We start from the raw sequence: 22911 nt of genomic DNA, 5'->3' as shown, positions 1-22911 counted from the left end.
CATGAACCTTACATTTTATCTTCCACCACAAAGACAGTCATGGTTCCCTCCTTGCCCTCTCTGCTATCCCACTCTGCAGTTGGGGCGGGTCTACAAGCAAACGGTCTCCATATTTCATTCTGATGAACAACCCCAGTTAAGGATTGGAAGTCCCATCTCAGGGAAACAAATTTGTGTTTATAGACATATCAGAATCATGGAGGTAAAGGGTATTAAATCTGAATCAAGGGGTGGTCTGTGGGGAGACAGCATCTCCAGGACACTGGCAAGCTGGAGCTCGAGATGTGACTACCCAGAGATACCTGAGCACTGGCTGCTTTCTCCTCCCTGCTGAGGGTGAAGTCTTACTGATGAGTTTGGTTCAAGAACCCAGCAATCCTGATGTCGGTTAACGTTCTTTTAAAGCAAGACTGTTATTTAGCTGGTATGTTTTTGTACAGTCATAATATTGTTAAAAATATTTTTAAGCTTCTCTATTAGTTAGTAAATAGCCTCAGTCCCAAGTCCCCTCACTCCCTGACCGCTCCAGCCCCTCCCAGGGACTCCACAGATCTCTTTCTAAGTCATCACCTAAAGGACTGCCTCTTGATACTGCAGGAAGCCTCCAGAAGTGTGTTCTCATTTGATGGTACCTAGGCTACGCTTTAAAGGGGAGTATATAGATTGTTAGTGATTGGCAAATCACTAGTAAATGGTGCAATATATTCAAAAGCAAAGGGACAATGGCTCAGCAAGATTTTGGCTTTTTTATCCTCAACTGGCAGGACCTTACCTACAAAGAGTGTGACACTGTCAGCCGCCCACTCTGTAGGGACTAATACCCTACAAGAGAAATGCCATGTAAAGATATAATATATCTGCTCCTTTTCTTGTCACCATCTGCCTTCCCTGATGTTGAAATATATTAGGAACTAACAACAGGTGGGACGGCGAAGTTTCCACTAACCGACAACCACCTGCACTGTGGCAGACGACTTGATGGCTGTTTAGGAGATAAGAAATCCAACCCAAGCAGTACCAATCCATCCACCCAACCATTCATTCATTTACATGATGATTATTTATTAAGTTCCTAGTATGTTCCAGGTACTGAGCTAAGCACTGGGGAGAGTAGGAAAAAAATTTTTAATTGAAAACAGTTTCTATTCTCTCGAGGTGCACCACCCACTTGAGGAGACAGATAGGTCTCCAGGGCCACAATGTGGAATGAATTTTAATAGAGCTGTTTGGAGAACCACGAGAAAATTGACTCTGCATAGGAACACCAGGGAAGGCTTCACAGAGGAGGTGGTGTTTGGACTGAGTCCTAAAAGATGTGTAGAAATTTTCTAAACAGAGATTGGAAGGGAGCAGAAAGACAGCATTTTAGGCAAAAGGAACAGATCGGGCAAAGACACAGTACAAAATGGCACAGCTCACGGGGAAGTCTTCAGGGGTGGAGCATCAGTGAATACAGAAGGGTGAGACTTGGGGCTAGGCAGGGCCAGAGCATACTAAAATTAAATCTGAAGGCTTTTATACCAGGAAGTGACATCATCAGCTATTTCTGTTCTAGAAAGTACACTCTAGTTGCAGTGTAGAGGAGGGACCGATTGGAGGCAGGGAGGTAAGTGTGAGCCTACATGGAGGAACTGAGGCACTGGCAGATGGAGACGAAGGGGTGGGTCTGAGAGCTGAAAGGGTCACAGAATGGACAGAGCCTGGAGACACTAGATGTGGGAGCTGCGAGGGAGGCAGCAATGGAGGATGACTCCTGGGTTTGGGGCCTGGGGAAGCAAGAGGACAGTGCCATTATCTCAGGCTGGCAACTCAAGAGAAGAATGCAGTTTAGGGCAGAGAACGGCAGGAAGGATGACGAGTTCAATTTTGACAGGCCGTGTTTGAGATATCCGTGGGACATCTGGGTGAAGGTCCCCAGGAAACAGTAGGAAATAGAAGGCTGAGGTGGAGATGGAGATGGAGATTTGGAGTCTTTGCTGGCAATTCAAGCTCTGAGGACAGCATGCACAGTGAGCAGAGGAATGGACCAGGACTGGGAGAGAGTGATGAGCCGGATGGAGGCCGCACCCACTAGTGCTGTTTGAGAAAAACAGGTGTTCAGGAGGACATGGGTGGGGAAGAGTTGCCAATTCCTAGATCTGAAGTGGAGAGGAGACCATCAAGGTCAGCCTCCCCTCATGTCTGTCAGCGGGTCAGCACCAAAGCCAGTCAGGAGATAGGCCTGTTTTATTCTTCCCTCAAACATTTCCTCATTTTATTATGAAAATTGTGCACACAATTACAAAACAATTGCATGTTTGCAAATCTTTCTTTATACCAAAAATGGACTCAAACCTCAAGTTCTATCAATTACAGATTTCTTTGCAAACACCATTTCTTTAGTAAAAAGTGTTTTCCTCCTTTTCTCGCTCCATTTTTATCACAACATGCTTCCAGACTCCCTAAATTATTCATCTGCCATCTCTCTTTACACAGTTCAATGCATCCTAGTTTCTATCCTTTAATTTCTGGAACCCGTTTCCTTGGTGGTTCTCTTTTTCTCTTCCATTAACAAAGTCCCACAGAGTCTTTGTAGCTATAGTTTCAAGCTTGACAACTCTTTTTCGTCTTGGTACAATAAAACAACTGTCTCCAAACTCTTCAACCTGCAGGAATAAAAGGTCTTAGACCTAGGATCTCCCCCATGACATCTCACCTTTCTCGGACAGCTGTAACAAAATGACTAAGAGACTGGATCCTGGAGTCAGGCAAACCTAGATCTGCCACACAGAGCAAGTCTCAACACAATCTCAAGCCCCAGTTTCTACATCTGCAAAATGGGATGATACTAAATATTGACCTCTTAGAGTTGTGGAATTAAATGAGATAATGCATTTAGTGTGTTTATCATAATACCAAGCATACAGTAAGTGCTCAATAAATATTAGCATTTATTACCATAATCACTCTCCATACACACCCCTCCCCAGTCACCAACTATATAATAATTTTCAAGCAACAGAACATTATGCAAATTCAGGGGACTGGACTAGATTATCACTAACATTCCTTCTAGGACTAATAGTCTAATATGTGACCTCTAGTCTATACCAGGGAAACAAGCCTGATGAATGTGATGCAGCTTGGAACTGTGGGATGTTTGTGTCAGTACAAGAACGTCGCTGGGAGCACAGGGAAAAGTGGTAAATAGCAAAGGGAGAAATGGAAAGATCCTGAGTGCAGAGTCAGCTTCTCTTTCCAGAAAACCAGAAGAAAAGCCTCCTTGTTGCACTTGCTCAACAAATTCCACTGACGAGATTCGAGTTAAACGTTTCAAATTGCAAAAAAATTCTAGTTTGGAAAAAAAGAAAAGCTTTCTCCTTTTGATCATCTTCCCCCACATTATATTTTAGACATCAAAGAATTAAACTCCTAGGACAAGCCTAGGCTTTTATTTCCTAGGGCTCCTTTCTGCATCGGCAGGTGCACAAGCCATGTTTTCTGTTACTCCAGGAGATCTTACAAAGGTTCCCACCACAGACCCAAGTACCCTTATAAACAAAGATGTACGTCAGAGCCCAGTAAATCCATCAAACCCTTTTCTCTAACACCCATCTCCAAATCTCCATATGTTCATCCTTTTCCTGTGTGAAAAATCATTCATACTCTTGGGCTCTTACTATGGGCCAGAAACTCAATCCTTATACCTCCGGGAGGAAGTTCCATTATTACTCCCGTTTTACAGATAAGGAAATTGAGGCACATGAAAGTTAAACAATACACCCAAGTTCACAAGTGGCTGCTGGAGACTTGTCCCCAGGCAGTGCGGCACCAGAGCCATGCTCCCCACCACCACACCATGCTGCCTCTCACATTTATTTTCACTCTCAATTCCTTCTTATCTCCTGGTCCCCAAAAAGCACTGTCCCCACAATACAGCCAAGGGAATTAGTGATTAGGGAGCCAAAGTCTAACCAAATAGATAAAAATTATTTTAAAAGTTGATGTTTACCAATGTATTTCATTGAGGAAATACTGTATTTGCTATTTAAAGTATTTGTACCCAAAGAAAGCATCAGTTAAATTAATGAAGAGTCCACACTAAAAATGTGTCAAACGTAGGCATTTCAGTTGGCTCTGCACTCATTCACAGATCATCTTAGATGTCCCCAAACCCTACTCTCCCCCTGGAATTCAGAGAGTGAGGAAAAAATGTCCCATCAGCCTCAACGTTACCTCTGTGAAGCAGCTCTCGGAGGCACCCTGGGGGGCCTCTCAAGGGGCACGGTGGGTGTTCCATCCACTTGCAGGGGGGCTGGACTACGACTTCTGGTAACCTCAGGGACTTCATTATCCTACAGTAAAAGAGGTGAGACAGAAAGGTGAAAATTACATTAAGCAACCAACACAGCTGGACCGTTATCCAGAACGCCCCTCAGCCCTCCTCAGCCTTGGCTGAAGGCTATTCACAAACCGATAATCAACCCACAACGCCAGGGCAGCCTCCCATTCACTCCAAGAGTCATTGGAATGAGGCCCACAATCAGGTCCAAATTATCATTAACGGTCCTTGCTACTCAAAGCCTGGTCTGCGGGCCATCAACATCAGCATCACCTGCGAGCTGGTGAGAAACGCAGGATCTCAGGCTCCTCCTCAGACCTGCTAGATCAGACCCTGCATTTTAATAAGATCCTGGGTAATTCTTATGCATGTTAATGTTTGAGAAGCACTGCTCTCTATATATAACCACATTGAGCTGGAGAAATTTTGTTTTTAAACAAAAGTCCCTTTTTGGGACAACAGAGCTGTGAGTGGTCCTCAGCCAGAAGTTAATAGGAGCTGTGCACTGGAGAGGCAGCCCACACCTAGGACCCTTTCTCAGGGAGTCTCCTGGGTTAGCAGTGACTCTTGTGACCCCTCCCATTCGTCCCAGCTGCTGGCCACTGGATCAGGGTGGACACAGTGACCCAACTTGGACCTAGCCTAAGGCAGCAGCTTACTCTCTGCTAGGAGGCATTGTGGCTCTCATGAGATTGTTTGCCACTCTACATGTGGAGAAGCAGAAAGGCCAGTGTGCAGTGAGAGAAGAAAGCAGATCTGCACAGAAAAGCGTGCAGCCCCAGGACACAGAGCCATGGCCTCGGCTCAGCTCCAGCCTGCCTCGCCTCTCCTGATGCAGGCCCCGAGATGTGATCACTGCCCTTGGATTCCCTGACAGGCATCCAGCTGCTTTTCACAGATGCCCCTCTGGCCCAGTCTGAGTGAATTTCTGTTTCTCCCTTCCTCTCTTTTTATTGAAATTGGCATAACATAAAATTAATCATTTTAAAGTGAACAATTCAATGGCATTTAGCATATTCACAATATTGTACCACCACCATCTCTAGGTCGTCCCAAAACATTTTCATCAGCCCGAAAGGAAACACTGTATCCATTAAGCAGTTTCTCCCCATGTCCCCCTCCTGCCAGCCCCTGGCAACCACCAATCTGCCTTCTGTCTCTATGGATCTACCTATTCTGGACAATTCCTATAAATGGAATCCTACAATATGGGACCTTTTGTGTCTGGCTTCTTTCACCTGGATTTCTATTTCTTGCAATGAAACAACCTGTAGGACAAGACAGATGGGGGTGGGGTCCCCGGCTCTCACCTCATTGTCCCCCTCCATCCCGCTGCTCACGCTGAGGAGGCTCCGGGTGCTGGATCGGTTACTCGCGCTGCCTAAAGGTACAAACAAAATCAGCCGGACTGTGAGTTCTCTCAGGCTAACATAAAACGCACAACTCTAGCACTTCCTTATTTTTACTGATGGAAATGATACGGAAGCTGTGAGTATGGGAGTCTTCAAATGTTGCCATCTTCAACTATTTTATTAGAGTTTAGTTTTCTATGTTTTTTATGTTGTCAGCATAAAAGGAAATGGTTCACCTTTTTATTACCAGTTTTTGCTTTACCGCTACCATTTACTGAGGGCTCACCACACATTACGTGCCTTAAAAACATGATCGCACTTAATCCCTCTGAGAGTCCTATTTGACGCTGGTGCTCTGATTTGACAGACAAGGAAGCAGAGAAGCTCTGTTTCTCACTTGTCCAGGGGTATTTCTAAAATCTGCAAACACGGTTTATTGCTCAAGTTTTTTCCTTATGTAGAAATTACAGAAGACATGTGCACATATCGCACATGTGTATACACCTTCTAATAAAGGGCCAGACAGCCTGGCACAAAATACAAAGCACAAAGTCAAAAGTACGATTTATGCTCATGGTAGGAACTGTGACTGTGTGAGTTTAGGTGATCAAGACTTTTGAATTGGGAATTTATCACCTATATAGTTAGAACAGCACTATCCAACAGAACTGTCTGGAAATGTTCTACTGTCTGCTATCCAATATGGTAGCTAGTGTGAAACATGGCTAGTGCAACTGAGGAACTAAATTTTATTTTATTTTTTATTTCATTTCATTTATTTACTTTGTGTGTGTGAGGAAGATTGCCCCTGAGCCAACATCCATTGCCAATCATCCTCTTTTTGCCCAGGAGACCATCACGGAGCTAACATCGATGGCAATCGTCTTCCACTTTGCATGTGGGACACCACACTAGCATGGGCCCAGTGAGCAGCATGCAGGTCCACAGTGGGGATCCAAATCTGAGAACCCCAAGCCACCCAAGCAGAACGCAAAAACCCAACCACCACGCCATGGGGCCAGCCCCTAAATTTTAAATTTTCTTTAGTTTTAATTAACTTAAATTTAAATAGCCACATGCGGCTAGTGGCTACCATACTGGACAGCACAGCATTAGAAATAAGTTCAAGACGTGATGATCTAGCAGTGAAGAAGGAAGAATATCAATCAACAGAAACAAGGAAATTTTGACTTTAATTTATCAATATTGCCACTAACAATATCACCAGAGCTTAGGTTTGCTGAATTTCCACTTAAAACAGCCCCTCATCAGATTAGTTTATAGATACATTAGTCTTGACTTCATTATGGTATCAACTTTGACCTAATTAATTTAGATGTTAGCTTAAACAGAGCAGGTTAAGATTATAATTTTGGATTATTTCTTGGGGGTAGATCTTTAAATTTAAAAATAATGTGTCAGGGCCAGCCCAGTGGTGCAGCAGTGAAGTGCGTACGTTCCCCTTCGGCGGCCCAGGGTCCACCAGTTCGGATCCCAGGTACAGAGATGGCACTGCTTGGCAAGCCATGCTGTGGTAGGCGTCTCACATATAAAGTAGAGGAAGATGGGCATGGATGTTAGCTCATGGCCAGTCTTCCTAAGCAAAAAGAGGAGGATTGGCAGCAGATGTTAGCTCAGGGCTAATCTTCCTCAAAAAATAAAATAAAATAAAATAAAAATAATGTGTCAGGGCCAGCCCGGTGGAATAGTGGTTGAGTTAGCACACTCTGCTTCGGCAGCCAGGGGTTCGTGGGTTCGGATCCCAGACGTGGATCTAGCACCGCTCATCAAGCCATGCTGTGGCGGCATCCCAACTAAAACAGAGGAAGACTGGCACACATGTTGGCTCAGCAACAATCTTCCTCAAGCAAAAAGAGGAGGATTGGCAATGGATGTTAGCTCAGGGTCAATCTTCCTCACACACACACAAGAAAGCTAAAAATAATGTGTCAAAATGCATCTATAAACCAGGGGATTCAGTTTGTTTCTTAAGGAGCATGTGACCCTGTCCCTGTCTATTCAGTTCTATTCAAAACACTGTTTGCTTGGTCAGAATGGCCTTTTCTCCCCGTTCCCCCCAGCCCATTCCTATCCACAAGGCTAAAATCTTCTCAGTCTCCAATGCTCAGGACAAATGCTATCAAAACCTTTCCAAATTCCCCCAATGGAAGTAACCCCCTCTGCCCATGGGTTCCCATCCCTGTGGGGCCAAGCCTCTGCATGCCATTCACCATTCTTCATCCCACTCCCTCACAATGAACCAGCCTTGTTCCGAAGATTATCCACTAGGAGGGAGCAAAAAGCTGTCCAGGCACTGGCTCCAGGACCCTGGAAATTGACACCCACCAACTCCCATGGTCCCTTTCCTTGGTGCTCTTAAATCTTTAACCCCCAGTATTCGGCTTTGAACCTTGGCTCCCTGGTTCATCTGCTCTGCCCCTCTCCCCTCTTCCGGCTGGTGACTTGCTTGTCCACATCCCCTCTGGACTACATGGTTGGTAGGAGGCTCTGGTCCCAGCCTCATCATCTCCACTCTTGTCAGGGGGGAGGAGGGCAGTGCCTACCCCTTGCCAGGCTTCTGTCACCAGGGAAGAAGGATCAGACAAACATCTAACTCATGCTAGTTCTGTACTTTCTCTCCTCCATTACAAACCCCCTGAAGACAGGCTCCGTTTTCTTTTCATCTTTATGTCTCCAGTACACAACCTAGCTCAGAATGCACAGAGCTGTCCTCAATATTTGGCGGAAGAATGAATGAGGGAAAAAATAACCAAATATATGACCGTTAAGAAATTTGGACCAGACAACCCAGGAGAAGATCAAGTCTTCCTGTAATGAAATTCTTATTCTCTTAAATATAACACTAATATTCTAGGGCTTAAAATTTTAGCTATAACCAGATTTAAACTGCAACTGTTTTTCTGTGGTTCCCAAGAGATGACAGCTGTACCATAATCAAAATAGTGCTGTTTTTAGGGTGTGACTCTGGGGGTCAAGGGGCAGTTAGTGGATCAGAGCTAAGCCATCATCACTCTCCCTCCTTGTCCTGGGAACTATTTCTATTCGCAAGGCAATATGTCCCCATGGTTGAGTGCACATAAAGATCTGGATGTGAACCCAGACTCCCTGCTTACTTGCCAAGTGACCCAAGGCAAGATGCCTAACCTCTTTAAGTGTCCATTTCCTCATCTAGAAATTCACAGCATTGTTGTATAGAATGAGTTAGATCATATGGTAACATGTTTGGCACAGGGCCCACAAGAGTAAGCATTTGATTAATGGTAGCAGCTATCATCATATCAGCAATTTCAAGATGGTAGGTTATCCATTAGTGACCCCAAGGACCCTCACCTCCCAGTATCCATGCCCTTGTATATCCCCCCTCTCCTTCCTTCTAGGCTTAGCCATGTGACTTGCTTTGACCAATATGCCATTAGCAAGTGTGAGGCAAGCCAAAGCTTAGTAAGCACTTGCACACTGGGGCATGTCCTTCTGGAATGTTCCCTTTCCAGATCTAGTGAAGGCAGTCTAGGAGATCCTGACTCATAAGAAAAGTCAAAGGAAGGGATGTGCTGATGAAGGCCACCAATCCCAGCCACAGGCCTGTCTTAGTGAATGGTGAAAGGCAATGGAGAGCCTCTGTCTTTAAGGACTTGGCTTTGTAATTTGCTAAAAGACTGAAGAACATTTGTACCTGGATTTTAAGTCCAGTTCAACAAAAGGCTTACATGTAAGTCATATGAAAATAAATGGAATTCAAACCAAAAAAAAAAAGTTCAGGCTATTGAATTAGGGGCCATATGTCAGAGAGGTCCAGAAGGAAAGAGACCATCTTGGATCTTCCTGCCAATGCCGAGCTCACAGCTGAAATCACTCACATGAGTGACCCCAACTGACCCACATGCAGCAGAGAGGCACCATCCCCAATAAGTCCTGCCCAAGATTAGAATCAGGCATAAACAAATGGTTATGTTTCAAGCCACTATGTTTTGGGGTGGTGTGTTACCTAGCAATAGATAACTGAAGCTGTACGACGGGGACTGGATGCAGCCTACAGCCACACAGTAGAGTCAAATCCATCGTCTATCATTTCACAACATTTGCTAGCCAGATGAGCTAGGCACCCTGGGCAATAAACCTTTGCACAAGGTAAGAATTTACGTTTATACTTTCCCGTCTGTTCTGACCCCAAGCTAACTCAAAGTACAACACACACATAAAGTCTTTCAAATTAATCTGAACCTGAAATGAGTACTTAACATCTGTCTTGTTAAATTTCCCCCCGTCCCAGCATGCACTGCCTCACTCTGAGCGGTCTATACCACTTCTCCTCCCATCCAGGACACATCTGAGAGATGGGCCACCTGCCCCTTGCTTCTTCTGTCACTCGAGATCCCCGGGAAAATCTCTCCCATTTCTGAACTTGTCAGAATTCTCTAAATTGCCTCCTGAGGGTTTTGGATACACATTATTTCCTCTATTATGTAAGGAGAGGTTTTCTTCTCTGTCCAGTCTAGACTTCCCATGTGGTTGTATGATACGTTTTTCTGTTTCAACAGGTACTCGTGGCAGGAATGTTAACCTGAAATAGAGCAGAGATGGGTTCTCTTCCCACCTTTGCTTCACTGGCTGTGTGACCTTGGGCAAAACTCTTTCCTTCTCTGGATTATAAACACCCTGTCTATAAATTAAGGAGGGTGACTGGTTCAGAGGTTCTTGACCTAAGTCTACAGATGGGCAAAATTGTGTGTAGGGGTGTGTGTACACACCTACGCACATGCATTTTTCTGGGAAGTGCATCCAGAGAGCATGTATCAGATTCTCAAAGGAGTCTGTGATACAGAAAAGATTAAGAACCTCGGGGTTAGATGACCTTCCCGCCCCAAAATCCATTTAGGGGTTCTTTGCTTAACATTTAAGGAGACGTGAGTCCTGAAATTCAGCTTGTCTCTTGTTCTTTTATTGCTCTCCTAGCTGTTTTGACAACACTAAAATGTATAAAAGAAGGGAAACTCGATCTCCTTGGCTTGTGAAGCGGCTTGTCTGAAGTCAGCTAACACGGCCCTGATGCGGAAACAAAGCCCCAGCTCCTGCCTGCACAGCAGCCTGATTGTCTGTTGCAATCAGACTCCTATTCAAGCTTTCAAGCCAAAAGGAAGACAGTTCCTAATTAGATGCTCAACTTGCCTACAAAGTTGGAATTCTCAAATTTGAGTCCATTGTTTTCCAACGTTTCTGACTTTGTGCCCTTTCCTTCCCCTTACCACAGTCGAGGAAGCAAAAAGGAAAGTGGTTAAGAGTCTTGGCCCTGGATCCAGACTGCCTGAGTTCAAATCCCAGCTCGACCACTTATTAGCTACTTAACCTGGGGCAAGGCACGCGTCTCCCCCTCCGTCAATAAGGGTGCTGGCACCCATCCTGTGGAGCTCCTGAGAGAATTAAATCAGAGACTCTGCGGAAGAGGCTTAGCACAGAGTAAGTGCTCAATAGATGTTAACCAGTATTATTATTAGGTTTTTCTATTTATAAAAGGGATAGAGTAATAATTTTCATGCAATCTGGCTTCAGGGGATACTTGCATAAAGGATCTTTGGCCCCCCCGACAAAAGGCAAACCTCACAGCCTAAATGTCCCCAAGTTATTACACTCCCCAAACCCAAATCAGGCACCAATTGATATCTGCTGGGCTCCCAATAGAGAATGTTCCCACAGCTCAAAGGCACCAGCTGGAGTCCAGCTGTGAAGGCACCCCAGGGTCAGCCTGCTCACTTGCTGTGCTGGAGGTACTGTCTGTTTTCCAGTCTCCTCGTCTGAGCTCTGTCCTTGGAGGGAAGACGCTTTTCCTGGGGCCGCTCTCATAGACTCCAAACTCCACTTTCCCAGGCAGGTGCTGTGAGTGCCGAATTGGGACCGTGATCTCCAAGTCTGGAATTAGAGGAAAATGGGATGAGCTTCAAGGCACCAGACTGCCACTTAACCAAACTGCTTGGCTGCTCCCTCTCCACTCACCTCCCTCACCTGAACCTAGAGGGCACCTGGAAGGGAGGGGAGGCGAGAGGAAAGGGAAAAGAAGAGAAGAAGGGGAGCAGGAAGGGGGTGGCAGCCCTGCCCAATTCAGCACTGAAAGTCCACAGAACCCTGTGTGGCAATCACTGGGTGACAGCAGACTGGGATGGAGCAACGTGAGAAAGGGCAAAGAAATGCTTCCACATCAGGCAGTGGAAAAAAACGTGCAATTGGGGAAAGGTCTAGGGCCCCACCTCTGGAACTTCCCCAGCTGTGGAACTTGAGTCAGTCAGTCAACCTCTCTGAATTACTTCTCTTTTAGAGGAGGGGGTTATGAATGTCACTGCTCCTAATAACAGGTTACCCTGTGCACCAGGCAGAGTTCTAAGAGCTTCCATATTTCTAGCTCCTTGAATCCTCCCAACTCTCATGAAATAAATACTGTTATCACGATTCCCAACAGAAAGTGAGATACAGAGAAGTGAAGCAACCCACCCTGATCACACAGCTGGTAAGTGGGACACCTGGGATTTGAACCCAGGCTCCAAATTCCAGGCTCTTAACCACACTCATACTGCCTTCTCAATGCCTTAATAAATGATGGATGATGCGTGGGTGGTCTGAAACTGACAGCAACAACCCGGAGAGTTAATGAAAAGAGATCTATCAGGCCTGGGAAAGATTTTGAGACTTGCAAGGCTGATCAGTGGTTTTAGACCCCACAGTTTAGAAAGATAGTTTATTCCTTTGCCTTGCAAAGCATTAAACTGATCTCTTTACTGGCTTAGCCCTGCCCAGTGGTTGATCTTTATTCCTCCCTAGATTTCCACCTCTGGGTTCTGTGAGCAGAAAAAAACTCCTGCTGACAAGCAGAATAAAACATCTGTGTGCACCGCACCAACTTCCTCCCCAGGGAAGTGTGGAGGCCAGGTGAGCTCCTGTCACAGGGCCCCTCTTGCTGCCCTGGACAGTCCAAGGCCTGGGCAGGGCCTCTGGGGAGAGGTGTAAGCTTGGTGTCCCTTTGAGGACGTGTGTTCTTATCTTGGCAGTACCACTTCCTTCTCCGCCTCTCCTCCTCTACGGGCCTGGATGGGTGGGGCAGGAAGTTCAGGGCGTCCAGGGGCAGAGGTGGCTCCGCTTGCCAAAGCCAGAAATCTGCCCAGAAGGGCCAGTGGATAACTAGAACAGTATGAAAGAGCAGGTGCGAGGACAGGGCAGACCAAGTGTATGTAAACACTGCAGAGGGAATATTAAAAGGGTGGATTGTTGGTTTGAGTCAACACAAGCTTTCCTCATTCTAGAGATGCTGGTTCCAAGTGCAGTGCATAGTCCTCGTACTAAACCAGCTTCCCAGGGCTCCGGGTCACACAGATCCTCTTCATGTCCTCAGGCCCTCCTGGTCACAGGTGAGCACTGGAAGCACCCACCCCAGCCTGGACCTACTTGGGCAGAGACGAGCTGAGTGTACCACACACGGGTGTGAGCCCATGGTGTCTCAGAACCCAAACACGTGTCATACTATTTTTTCCCCTCAGTTTTGATCTAGCTTTTTAACAACCACCTTTTAAAGGAAGCTTCCCATCTGCTTCATTCACTTCAATGAGGCAATTTTCTGCTCTCAACCAGTTCTAGCAGGAAGGAAAGTAAAATACACAGGGAAAAAATTGGGAGTCCAAAGTTTAAAAAATCAAGCAGAGCCAGTCTAAATGGCTACAAAATCCCGACATTCTTTGAATAAATGGACAATGCCAGGAATCCCAATGATCATCATATCACAACGTACTTTCCCAAAGTGCGTTCCCATGAGTTATTCTGCCTCCTTTAAACTTCACTACTTCTCCATTAAGTAGATAAGTCAGGGGTAACCACAGAGGAGGAAACTGAGGCACAGAGTGGTTAAAGGAATTGTTCTGAATCATAAAGTCATTCAGTGACAAATTAGGGATCAGAACCCAGGCATCCTGCCCCAGACTGGCCACAGACACACCCAGGACACAAATACTGATAGTCTTCTCATGGGACAGGGGTGTTCAGCAAGTGAGGAGTCACGTCAGCCCCCTGATTTCCTACACCATCAACACTGTACCATCCCAGTCGGAGCAGAACAACTCCCTAGGGCTGCAGAAAGACGGGCAAGTTATTAGGAACAAAATCACAGGTTTTCATTATCCTTGGTGTTCTAACCCAAAGTAAAGAAAAATAACCATTGTTTTTCTTTTCTAAGGTAAATGAGGGTTCCAAACGAATGGAGTCAGTCCTTGCGTTGAGAGTGGGCTGCATTCCTGGAAAAGGTCCTTTAAGCAGAAATGCCATTTGTCAACGCTAATTTTCTTATAGGTCAATGTTATCCTGTGTCAATGATTTTTTTCTTTTGTGAAGCAGAATTCTTTCCTCTAGTGAAAAGAGAATCTCATTGTGGAGAACAGATTTCTTTTTAAGGAGCTGCAACTGTCGGAGCAGAATAAGAGGCCCTAAACCCTGTCCCAATACTAACCCACTGCCGCCAACCCCCTACCCCTGGTTCCTACCCTCTATCCAACAAGCATGCATGCAGCAGTGCCGAGGCACCTCAGAGTGAAACAGGCAATTATAACTGAGTTTTACGGAGTTAAGTAATATATCACAAGTACTCAACCATAAATGACGCCTTCTCTTTGGCAGATGCTCTGATGCCCTTGGGCCTCACCATGCAGTACAGGGTCCAACTTCCAACTGCCTGAGGCTTTCTCTGGCAGCCAGGTTCCAAGCCCCCTCCTCCAGCAGGCCCCAACCAAAGGCAGGGGAGTGGGCATAGAAACACCCCAGCTGTCTTGCTTCTCAGGAGGCACAACTCTTCCAGAGTGCTCTCCATCGACTCCCAGACTCTCCAGGACGCTGAAGCTCCAGTCTCTACAGTGGTAACTGCACTTTGCTGGCCACATTTTGCTCCATCTCTCACTTCCTCACCAGCTATGGTGTTCCCTGGGATCACCTCCCATATCATACTTGCTCTCAAAATCCTTGTTGGGGAAGAAAAAGTTCTAGAAATGGATAGTAGTAATGGATGCACAGTATTATGAAGGTACTTAACGTCATTGAATTGTGCATTTACTTACACATTGTAAATTTTATGTTACATATATTCTGCCACAATAAAAAACAAAAACATAGGGAGACCCTTGGAGCTGATGGCTAGAATATTCTCCCCATGTAGACTGCTTGTGGTCCCTGTCATTCTTGTTCAGTGTCAAATTATATGTAGTTTAATCTTTTAATAGTTATGACATTAACTAAAGCCCCGGATATAAAAAGTAAAACTATTTCACCTCTCCCCCACAAAAGAAATTCCTAGTCAGAGGGTGTGTTTCTTGAAGGCTGAGGAGGCAGGAGAGGGAAGGCATTAAACCACGCTCCTCTGGAAAAACTGCCACATTGACTGATCTAATTTAGACTACAGCCACTGGTGAGTATCACTTATTGGAGCCTGATTAGCCTTGGGCGAACTTCAAATAATGTTTCAAAACTCAAGATTCCAGGGACCAGCCTGGTGGCATAGTGGTTAAGTTCATGCGCTCAGCTTCAGAGGCCCAGGGTTCACTGGCTCAGATCCCCGGCACGGACCTAGCACTGCTTATCAAGCCATGCTGTGGCAGGCATCTCACACATAAAATAGAGGAAGATGAGCACAGATGTTAGCTCAGGGCCAATCTTCCAAAAAAAAAAAAAGAAAAGAAAAAACCACCCCAAGATTCTAGGGCCAGACCCTGAACAGCGAGTCCCAGCTCAGTGCATGCACCCAGGGAGGCCCTGCCTGAGAGGATCCCAGCTGGCGTGGGGGCAGCTTTCAGACTGCTTCCACATACCCAGCACTGTGACAGGCCCAGCTATACCCTAACTCATTCAGTCCTCGTGGCAACCTAACGGGCACTTTTATTTGTGCCATTTGCAGACGAGGACCAGGGCTCAGGGAGGTGAAGTATCCTGCCTGCGGTTGCCAGCTAATTAGGAGTGAGCAATGAGCAGGGACTTGACCCCAACCCTGCTGGCCCAGGGCCCATGCCTATACCCCTCTACTCCTCGACATGTGGGTCCATCTTGCTTCAATATCTCTAGTGGCCCCAGGTGGAGCCTGGGTAGGTGGTACAGGTGTGATGACACCAGTAGGCTCGGTTCTGGAGCCCAGGCTGCTGAGCACACGGGACTCCAACACGACAACTGCCTGGCCTTCAAATCTCACATGCACCATCAAATCGCAGCTTTCTTGAGGCTGCCTATATTTGAAAGTTTGAAATGTTTCATTTAATCAAGGCTTCTATCTTTGGGTTTGTGTGCTCTAGTTTTAAAAAGCACCAGCTTAGCCCTTTTACCACCTAGAGTGCAACCCTAGGATGACTACAGATCTGGAACTAGATTTTCTGCCTTCTCTCCTTTCTCCTCCTCTCAACTAGGAGGGCAGACGGGTGTGAGCCCAGCTAGTGGCAGCAGACGTCTGAAATCTAGTCACCTAAGCAGATATCTTACGATGACTCTCTGACATTCTGCCATAGTTATAACCTCTTAACTACTCTTCTTCCAAACAGCCAAAATCACTACCGTTCACTAGGCTTTGACTATACGCAAAACACTGTGCTAGGCATTGTGGGACAGGCTCTAGCCAGGAAAACCAAACCTACGCAAATAAAAGACTAACTCATAAGCTACCAAATGGTGAGAATTGAGTCTTAGAGGTGCCTGTATTTGGCAGGGTGCCTGGTGCTCAGTAAGTATTTACGGAATGAATGAATGGTGTCACTATTTTACTGAAATCAACCATTCCAACAAAGATTTCTTGAGCTCCATCAATGTACTGTGCTACATGCTGGGTATTCAGCAGAGCAGAAAACAGACAAATTCTTGCCCTCACAGAGCTTGCAGTGTGTGGGGGGGTGGGGGTGTTGAAAAATAACCATGAGAACCGAAACATAAGATAATTCCAGTCTGTGATACGTGAAAAGAGGGTATGCAGTGGCACAGGAAGTGAGGGGTAGAGGGCTATTCTGGAAAGAACAGCACAGAAGCCCTCGCTGAGGAAGAGAACTTACAGCCAAACTCTGAAGGATGAAAGACTAGTCAGGAAAGACGTGGGAAAAGAAGTGGAGGGGGACAGCAAGTGCAAAGGCACTGGGGAGAATGCTCTTGGCTTGTCAGAGCAACAAAAAGGAGTCCATTGTGATTGGAGCACGAGGTTGTGGGGGGCACTGGGGGATGAGCTCTGGGGCAGATCATGCAGGGCCTTATAGGCCACAGTGAGGAGTGTGACTTTAGTCTGGGTGGGACAAGAGTCCCTGAAGGGTTTTGAGCTAGGGAGTGGCATGATCTGATTGTTTATTTTTAAAAGGTGGTTGGCGCCAGCTTGGAGGATTAACTATAGACGAGTACACGGAGTATGCGTGGACATAGGGAGACAATGGAAGAGGCTCCTGCATTAATCCAGGAGGAGATGACGGTGGCTGGGCTGCAGCTGTGGCATGGGAGATGGTCAGAAATGATCAGACTTAACGTGTAGTTTGGAGGCAGAACCTCTGGGAATTGCTGATGGTTTGAATGAAGGAACAAAGTAAAAGCAATCAGAAGCAAAAGAGAAGTGCCAGATGGATGGAAGGGATAGTAGCTCTATAGATGCTCAACTGAAGAAGGAACACAGGGGCCTGGAGTGGTCTAGGAAAGCTTTGCTGAGAAGCAGCTGCAAGGGCTGGTCTTGCAGCCTGGTAGTGTTCACCCAGGTGAGAAGGAAAAGGCATGAGCAAGGGGTCTGTGGCAGGAAGATGTCCTGTCTGAAGACCAGGGTGTTACCAGCCTGACCAGGTTCATGAGAAGTTGAGCTGTTGGTGGTAGCTGGAGACAGACTACAGAAGTTATGCACAACTCAGTTCTTTACGTAATGGGGCTCCGCTCAAGATCTGAGTGCTCTGAAAGCCTTTTCTGGCCAGCTTCTCGTGGTATAGGGCCGGCCAGCATAAATCAGAGACCCGTCATGCCAGAGGCTCTCAATAGGAACATGCAGTGTGGGCAAATACCCACTCCTTGCTCAGGGCGGGGGGTGGGGGTTGGCACGTGGGGGAGGTGGGTCAAGGGGAGCAGAGGGGCCTGATCCTCAGTGCTCAGAACTGGAATTCACGGCCCTGCTTTTGGATCCCGACTACACATGGCAGGAGCCCTGCTACACCTGAGTTCTGGGCTTCCAAAGTAGTGTGTGGTGTGGACAAAATTCCCTGCTTGAATCAGGAACAGATGCTATGTGAGTGGGATTTTCTCCTTTCTCTGCTCAAAAAACATGTCTTCCTATATGCCTAAGGGAGAATTAGGTGCCTGGGGAGAAAGCATTACCATCCTCTTTCAGTGGGAGGACTGAGGGATGCAGCATTCAAGCCGTTCATTCATTCATCTGCTGATATGTCTCATGGGCCAGGTACTAAATATACAGAATTAATAAGACAAAGCTATTGCCAGAAAGGACCTCACAGTCTAGAGGGGGACCCAGATCTGTAAACAGGGTGACAGGTGCTGGGCAAGCGGTCTGCCCATTCAGGTCCCAGCAGAAAGGAGTCAAGGACAACAGAACACAGCAAAGTCTCGCACAACGCAGCACCCCCAAGAAGCTGCATACCTGTCTGCTTTCCTGATTTTTGCTTCTCTCGCTGTCTTCGGGTGATGCTCTCTCTCAGCCGTTTAAGATTTTCCTGGAAAAAAAATTAGTCTAATACAGTATACACCAGAATTATACCCTCTGGGCATTAGAGTTTCTTTCTGGTTTTATGCTGTTTGCAAGATAATATCACATTGCAATAACATCTCTAACATGCAAATGAGGCTGAGTACATTTGCAATCGGTCCACAGAGAAATTCAAGTACTTTTAGTAGTTGTGCATGAGGAGAAGACACCTTGTCCACAACAGTGTCACCCCTCCTCTCTGTTCTCAGCTCCTTCCCAACCTTACACCCCACTGTCCTCTTCCTGGTACACACCTCAGCCAAGGCAGTTCTCATCTGCTCACAAACACTCCACGCACTTTCCTGCCTCTGAGATTATGTTCTCACACCATTCCCCTGACCTTGAGGGGCATCGATTCCTCTCCATGAGTGTGTTTCAAGGCCTGTCTTTTCCCTAAGGCTCCCCAGACTGCTCCAGTCCTTAGTGAGTGCCCATGCCATCCGGCACTGGGCTATGCTGCCTTGCCCAATGCACACACGCGCCCGTGTGTGTGTGCGCGTGTGTGTGAGTGTGCATGTGTTGTCTCTTCAGAGGTACTCTGAGCTCTCAAAGGGCAAGGGACTAGGTCTGGTACCTTTCTGAAATCCTGCAGTCTGGTCTATTGTGGTCATTCAATAAATGTTGAAAGGACATGTAAGTGTTGAATTTGTTGCTATTTTAGTTAACAAACAACCACCACCTCGAGATTAAGTGTCTGAGCAGTCTAGGGAAAATGCCCCAGGGACTAACATCAAGATATCTAGAAGGTCCCATGAGGGAGTCACAGGAGGACAGACTGGAAAGGTTGGTCGGGGTTGTGACTATAGCTGAGAAACTGAGCTCGGTCCAGGAAGCAGCAGGGAGACACTGAAAGTTGTGGGCTGGCCATAGCTTTAGGGTCTGGCAGAGGGGAGGGAGAAGGAGCTGGAGGCAAGGAGACCCACCTGGAGACTGTGTGGTAGGCCAGATGTAGGCCATAGAAGCCAGCACTGGAGGAATGGAAAGAAAGGAGCAGATGCAAGAGGAAGAATGTGACAGAGGGAGACCAGGCAAGACATGCAGCTGGCTGGATATGGGGGAGTGTGGAAGAAGAGCCCAAGAGAGTCTGAAGTCTGAACCTCAGCATCTGGAAGATAACAGCGCAGTGAACAGAAACAGGGAGTCGGGAAAGGGAAGCAAACTAGAGGGACAGTTTTTTGTGGGACATGCTGCACGTCTAAGGCACTGTGGGGGACGTGCCCAGCTGGTGGCTGGGAAGGTGGAATTGGAGACATAGACTCAAGAGTGTCCTGCACAGAGAAGGAGCTGAAGGGCACTCGTGCGAGAGCAAAGTGAAGGAGACAGAGGGGTGGACAGAGGTGTGGAAGAAAAGGAAGCCCCAGGAATCATCTTCACACCCTGCAGTCTCTGGATGAGGGATGCTCTGGAAGTACCAAGAGGCTGTCAGGGCACAAAGTAGTGTCAGCTCCGACGGGCTGGGATTCACTGCCATGTCAAACATGAACCCCAGTTGCCTGCTACACCCAAGAGTTCTGGGCAAGTTCATGGGAAAGGAAGAAGCCTCCTGGATATAGACAGAGAAAGGCAGCTAACATCTGTTATGTATTTACTATGCGCCAGGCATGCTAAGAGAGCTTTACTCGGGTGGGAAATCAGAGGCACACAGAGGCCAAGGTCATCCAGCCCCAAGCGACAGAACAAGGATGTAACTCAGGCTGCCTGGCTCCAGAGCCCTGACTGTTCTTAACTACTGTGCCACGTGGGCACGCGACTTGGCAAGGAGAGAGAAAACTGTTGTTTGGCCAGGGCCAGCCTGTTCCCAGCAGGACTGCAGCCTCCCTGGGTCTCCGGAGTGAGCAGGACCCTGGTCCCAGCATTCAGCACTACAGAGTGCCTTCGTGTCCTACTTCAGACCTGTGGAGGGAAAGAGGCAGGCTGGCAGAGTGGGTGACCCTGTTTTAGGGAGCACTAAGAAGGCAAAAGGTGTAATCAAAGGAGCATGGGCTCTGGAGAGAGAAAGGGCTTCTTTGAATCCTGACTGAGCCTCAGTTTTCTGTAAAACGGGAGCAATGATACTTATTTTGCATGCATGCTGGGAGGAGTGGAAGAGATTGGGTCTAGTCAATGCTTAGCACAGTATCCAGCAGACTGTTGCCACAGCTGGACAAATGCTGCTTTATGACCCACTTCCCCACTTCTCACTGCCTGATCCACTCCAAGGAGATGCAACTCCCATCTCAGTGCTAGACGGGTACTGTGCCCCCTGCCCCCGCTAGCTGGTACATCAGGTCCTATGAGAACAGGCTACAGTACGCCATCAGGGAAGACCACGGAGAAGTGGAGAGAAAGAACAACTGTTCTCGTCCTGACTCGCCACCTACTACGTCTGTGGTCTTGAACATGGCTCCTAACTCCCTGGGCCCAATTCACTCTTCAATATCAAAGAGTTGGACTAGGGATATGCTTCCTATGGTTGAGTTTGCGTTCTTTTGATTGTTTTAAATTACACCTGGAGTACATGTATGGAATTACATATTCTCATTAAAAACTGCAAACCATACAGTAAAGCAAGAGGCTCCTCTGACACCCAGTCCTCCAATACCAGTCTCCTCCTGCGTGGTAACCGCTGGGATGGGCACATGGCGACCCTCCCCAGATCTTTGCCTTTGCATTTGCACACATGCCTAGAGAAACAAGGAGTTTGTGTGTGTGTGAGCGTGTCTTAACTTGGGTGGTTTTATGGCTGTGACTTGTTTTGTTCATTTAATCATACTTCTTGGGAGCTGTCCAAGTTCTCTTTGACTTCCAAAGTGTGACAGTTCTGTGGGAGTGTTGGCACTAGGAGTAGAGAGAGGGACTCCGAAGAGAAAAAAGCTAGAAAGCAAAAGTATAGAGCCACGTGCAGAGGGAAGCGACAGCAGCAGGACTGGGGTTTACAGTGAGTCTTTGTTCCTGATCTCTAGCCGCATGACAACCGGAAAAGCCATCCAGCTCTCAGCCAGGGGACTGTGTGGTTAGAGACTACAGGTGACAGATACACTTACACGCTGACTCACAATGACACTCAAATAACCGTTCACAGGCCCAGCCACAGGTGCTCAGTTACAGCTATACACAAGACAGCGGTGGACCCAGCCCTCCGCTACCGTCTAGCGGAGAAACAGACATGAAACAAGTTCATCCGGAGCCAGTTACCTGCTGGAAGCGAAAGGACTCAGACCGCTTCTTCTGGTTGAGCTGCCACTCTTTGAAGTGGAGCACGGCCTCGTCCACGTTGACGATGCCCAGCTTCACCTGCTCCTGGAGGGTAATAAGCTGCCGCTGGCCTGGCGTTTTCATCCCAGCGAAAGGATCATATATAGTCGACTGAGGCCTGTCTCTCCAGGGTCTGACGGGAGGCTCTAGAAAGGATGGCAAAACTCAGCTTGACAGCTCCCCGACTGGGGAGAGCCGACTGGACAAGTGGGGTTAACGAGGCGGGTCATAGGCTCAAGAGGACATGTCTCAAAAGAACAATTACATGTAAAACCAAGAAGGGGAGATATGACATGGAATCAGAGAGAGGGAAGCAGCTAATAATTTCAAAGCCTGTTACACTGAAGCAGACAAAGTCACAACATTTCAGGGAGGTACGGCATCCACTGGATGGATCAACACAATCCCCCAAGCCTAAATTATCGAGAAGCCTTTAGACCAGCATTTCTCAATCTTGGCACTGTTGACATGTTGGGCTGCATAATTAATTGTTCTTGGGGGGCTGTCTTATGCACTGTAGGATGTTTAGCCTCATCCCTGGCCTCTACCCACTAGATGCCAATAGCACCCCCTTCCTCAGTTGTGATAACCAAAAATGTCCCAGACATTGCCAAAATGGACTAAAGTGGGCCTGCAAGTGGACTAAAGTCCACTCCCAGAGAGAATATACAGGAAGAGTCTAGTCTGGGTGCCTCCCCGAGCACCACTCCCCCAGCCTCCCCATCCTCCCTAACTCCGAGCAGCATGGGGCACAATGATTATGGTCCCATGGGCATGAAATGTCCAAGGAGACTGGAATGTCAATGGAATCAAGGCCCAGGTCCAATGTCATCTGGTATCAATTAGGTGCTGGGTCCCAACTGGCTCTCCTTGGGTTGTTTCTGTGCCAATCTCTCCTCCACCTTACAAATTCCTAGTTCCCTGCTTTGGAGAGTCGAGGAAAGTAGGAAGTTAACCTCTTTCTCTCTCCAGGCTGTGACTCCACTAAGTTCTGTGGGGAATGAGCTACTTGCAGAGGTGAGGGGGCCACTGGGGCAGGTGAGGACAACTTGATATTTTACTGCTCATTTCATCTAGGGCTATCTTTGATTCTGCATTTCTCCAGCAGGACCCTATTTGGGCATTGTGATTCAGGGAGATGGCATGAAGGAAAAAGAGAGATGACTTCACTAGTGGGTACTGACAAAGCTTCAACTGTTCACTCCTCTGTCCACAAACACCCACATGCCTTTCTCCCAGGTTTGCACACTTCAAGGCTGTCATTAATT

General features: G+C 47.1%; 1 protein-coding gene across 2 annotated transcripts in view; it reads right to left on the bottom strand.

The window, feature by feature from the left end:
* Positions 1-22911, bottom strand: part of PIK3AP1 (phosphoinositide-3-kinase adaptor protein 1) — a 112025-nt gene that overhangs the window by 5821 nt on the left and 83293 nt on the right. For both annotated transcript variants that reach the window (XM_044753258.2, XM_044753269.2), the window contains 5 exons: positions 21584-21789; positions 18305-18377; positions 11443-11598; positions 5632-5702; positions 4216-4334 (listed from right to left, as the gene is read on the bottom strand). In XM_044753258.2, coding sequence (XP_044609193.2) covers positions 4216-4334; positions 5632-5702; positions 11443-11598; positions 18305-18377; positions 21584-21789 — 625 coding nt within the window. The remainder of the gene's footprint in view (positions 1-4215; positions 4335-5631; positions 5703-11442; positions 11599-18304; positions 18378-21583; positions 21790-22911) is intronic.

This window comes from Equus asinus, chromosome 2 (assembly GCF_041296235.1).
Source record: "Equus asinus isolate D_3611 breed Donkey chromosome 2, EquAss-T2T_v2, whole genome shotgun sequence".
In the NCBI taxonomy this organism is placed as follows: domain Eukaryota; kingdom Metazoa; phylum Chordata; class Mammalia; order Perissodactyla; family Equidae; genus Equus; species Equus asinus.
The sequence above is the reverse complement of the archived record's forward strand: the minus strand, read 5'-3'. Positions and strand labels throughout refer to the sequence as shown.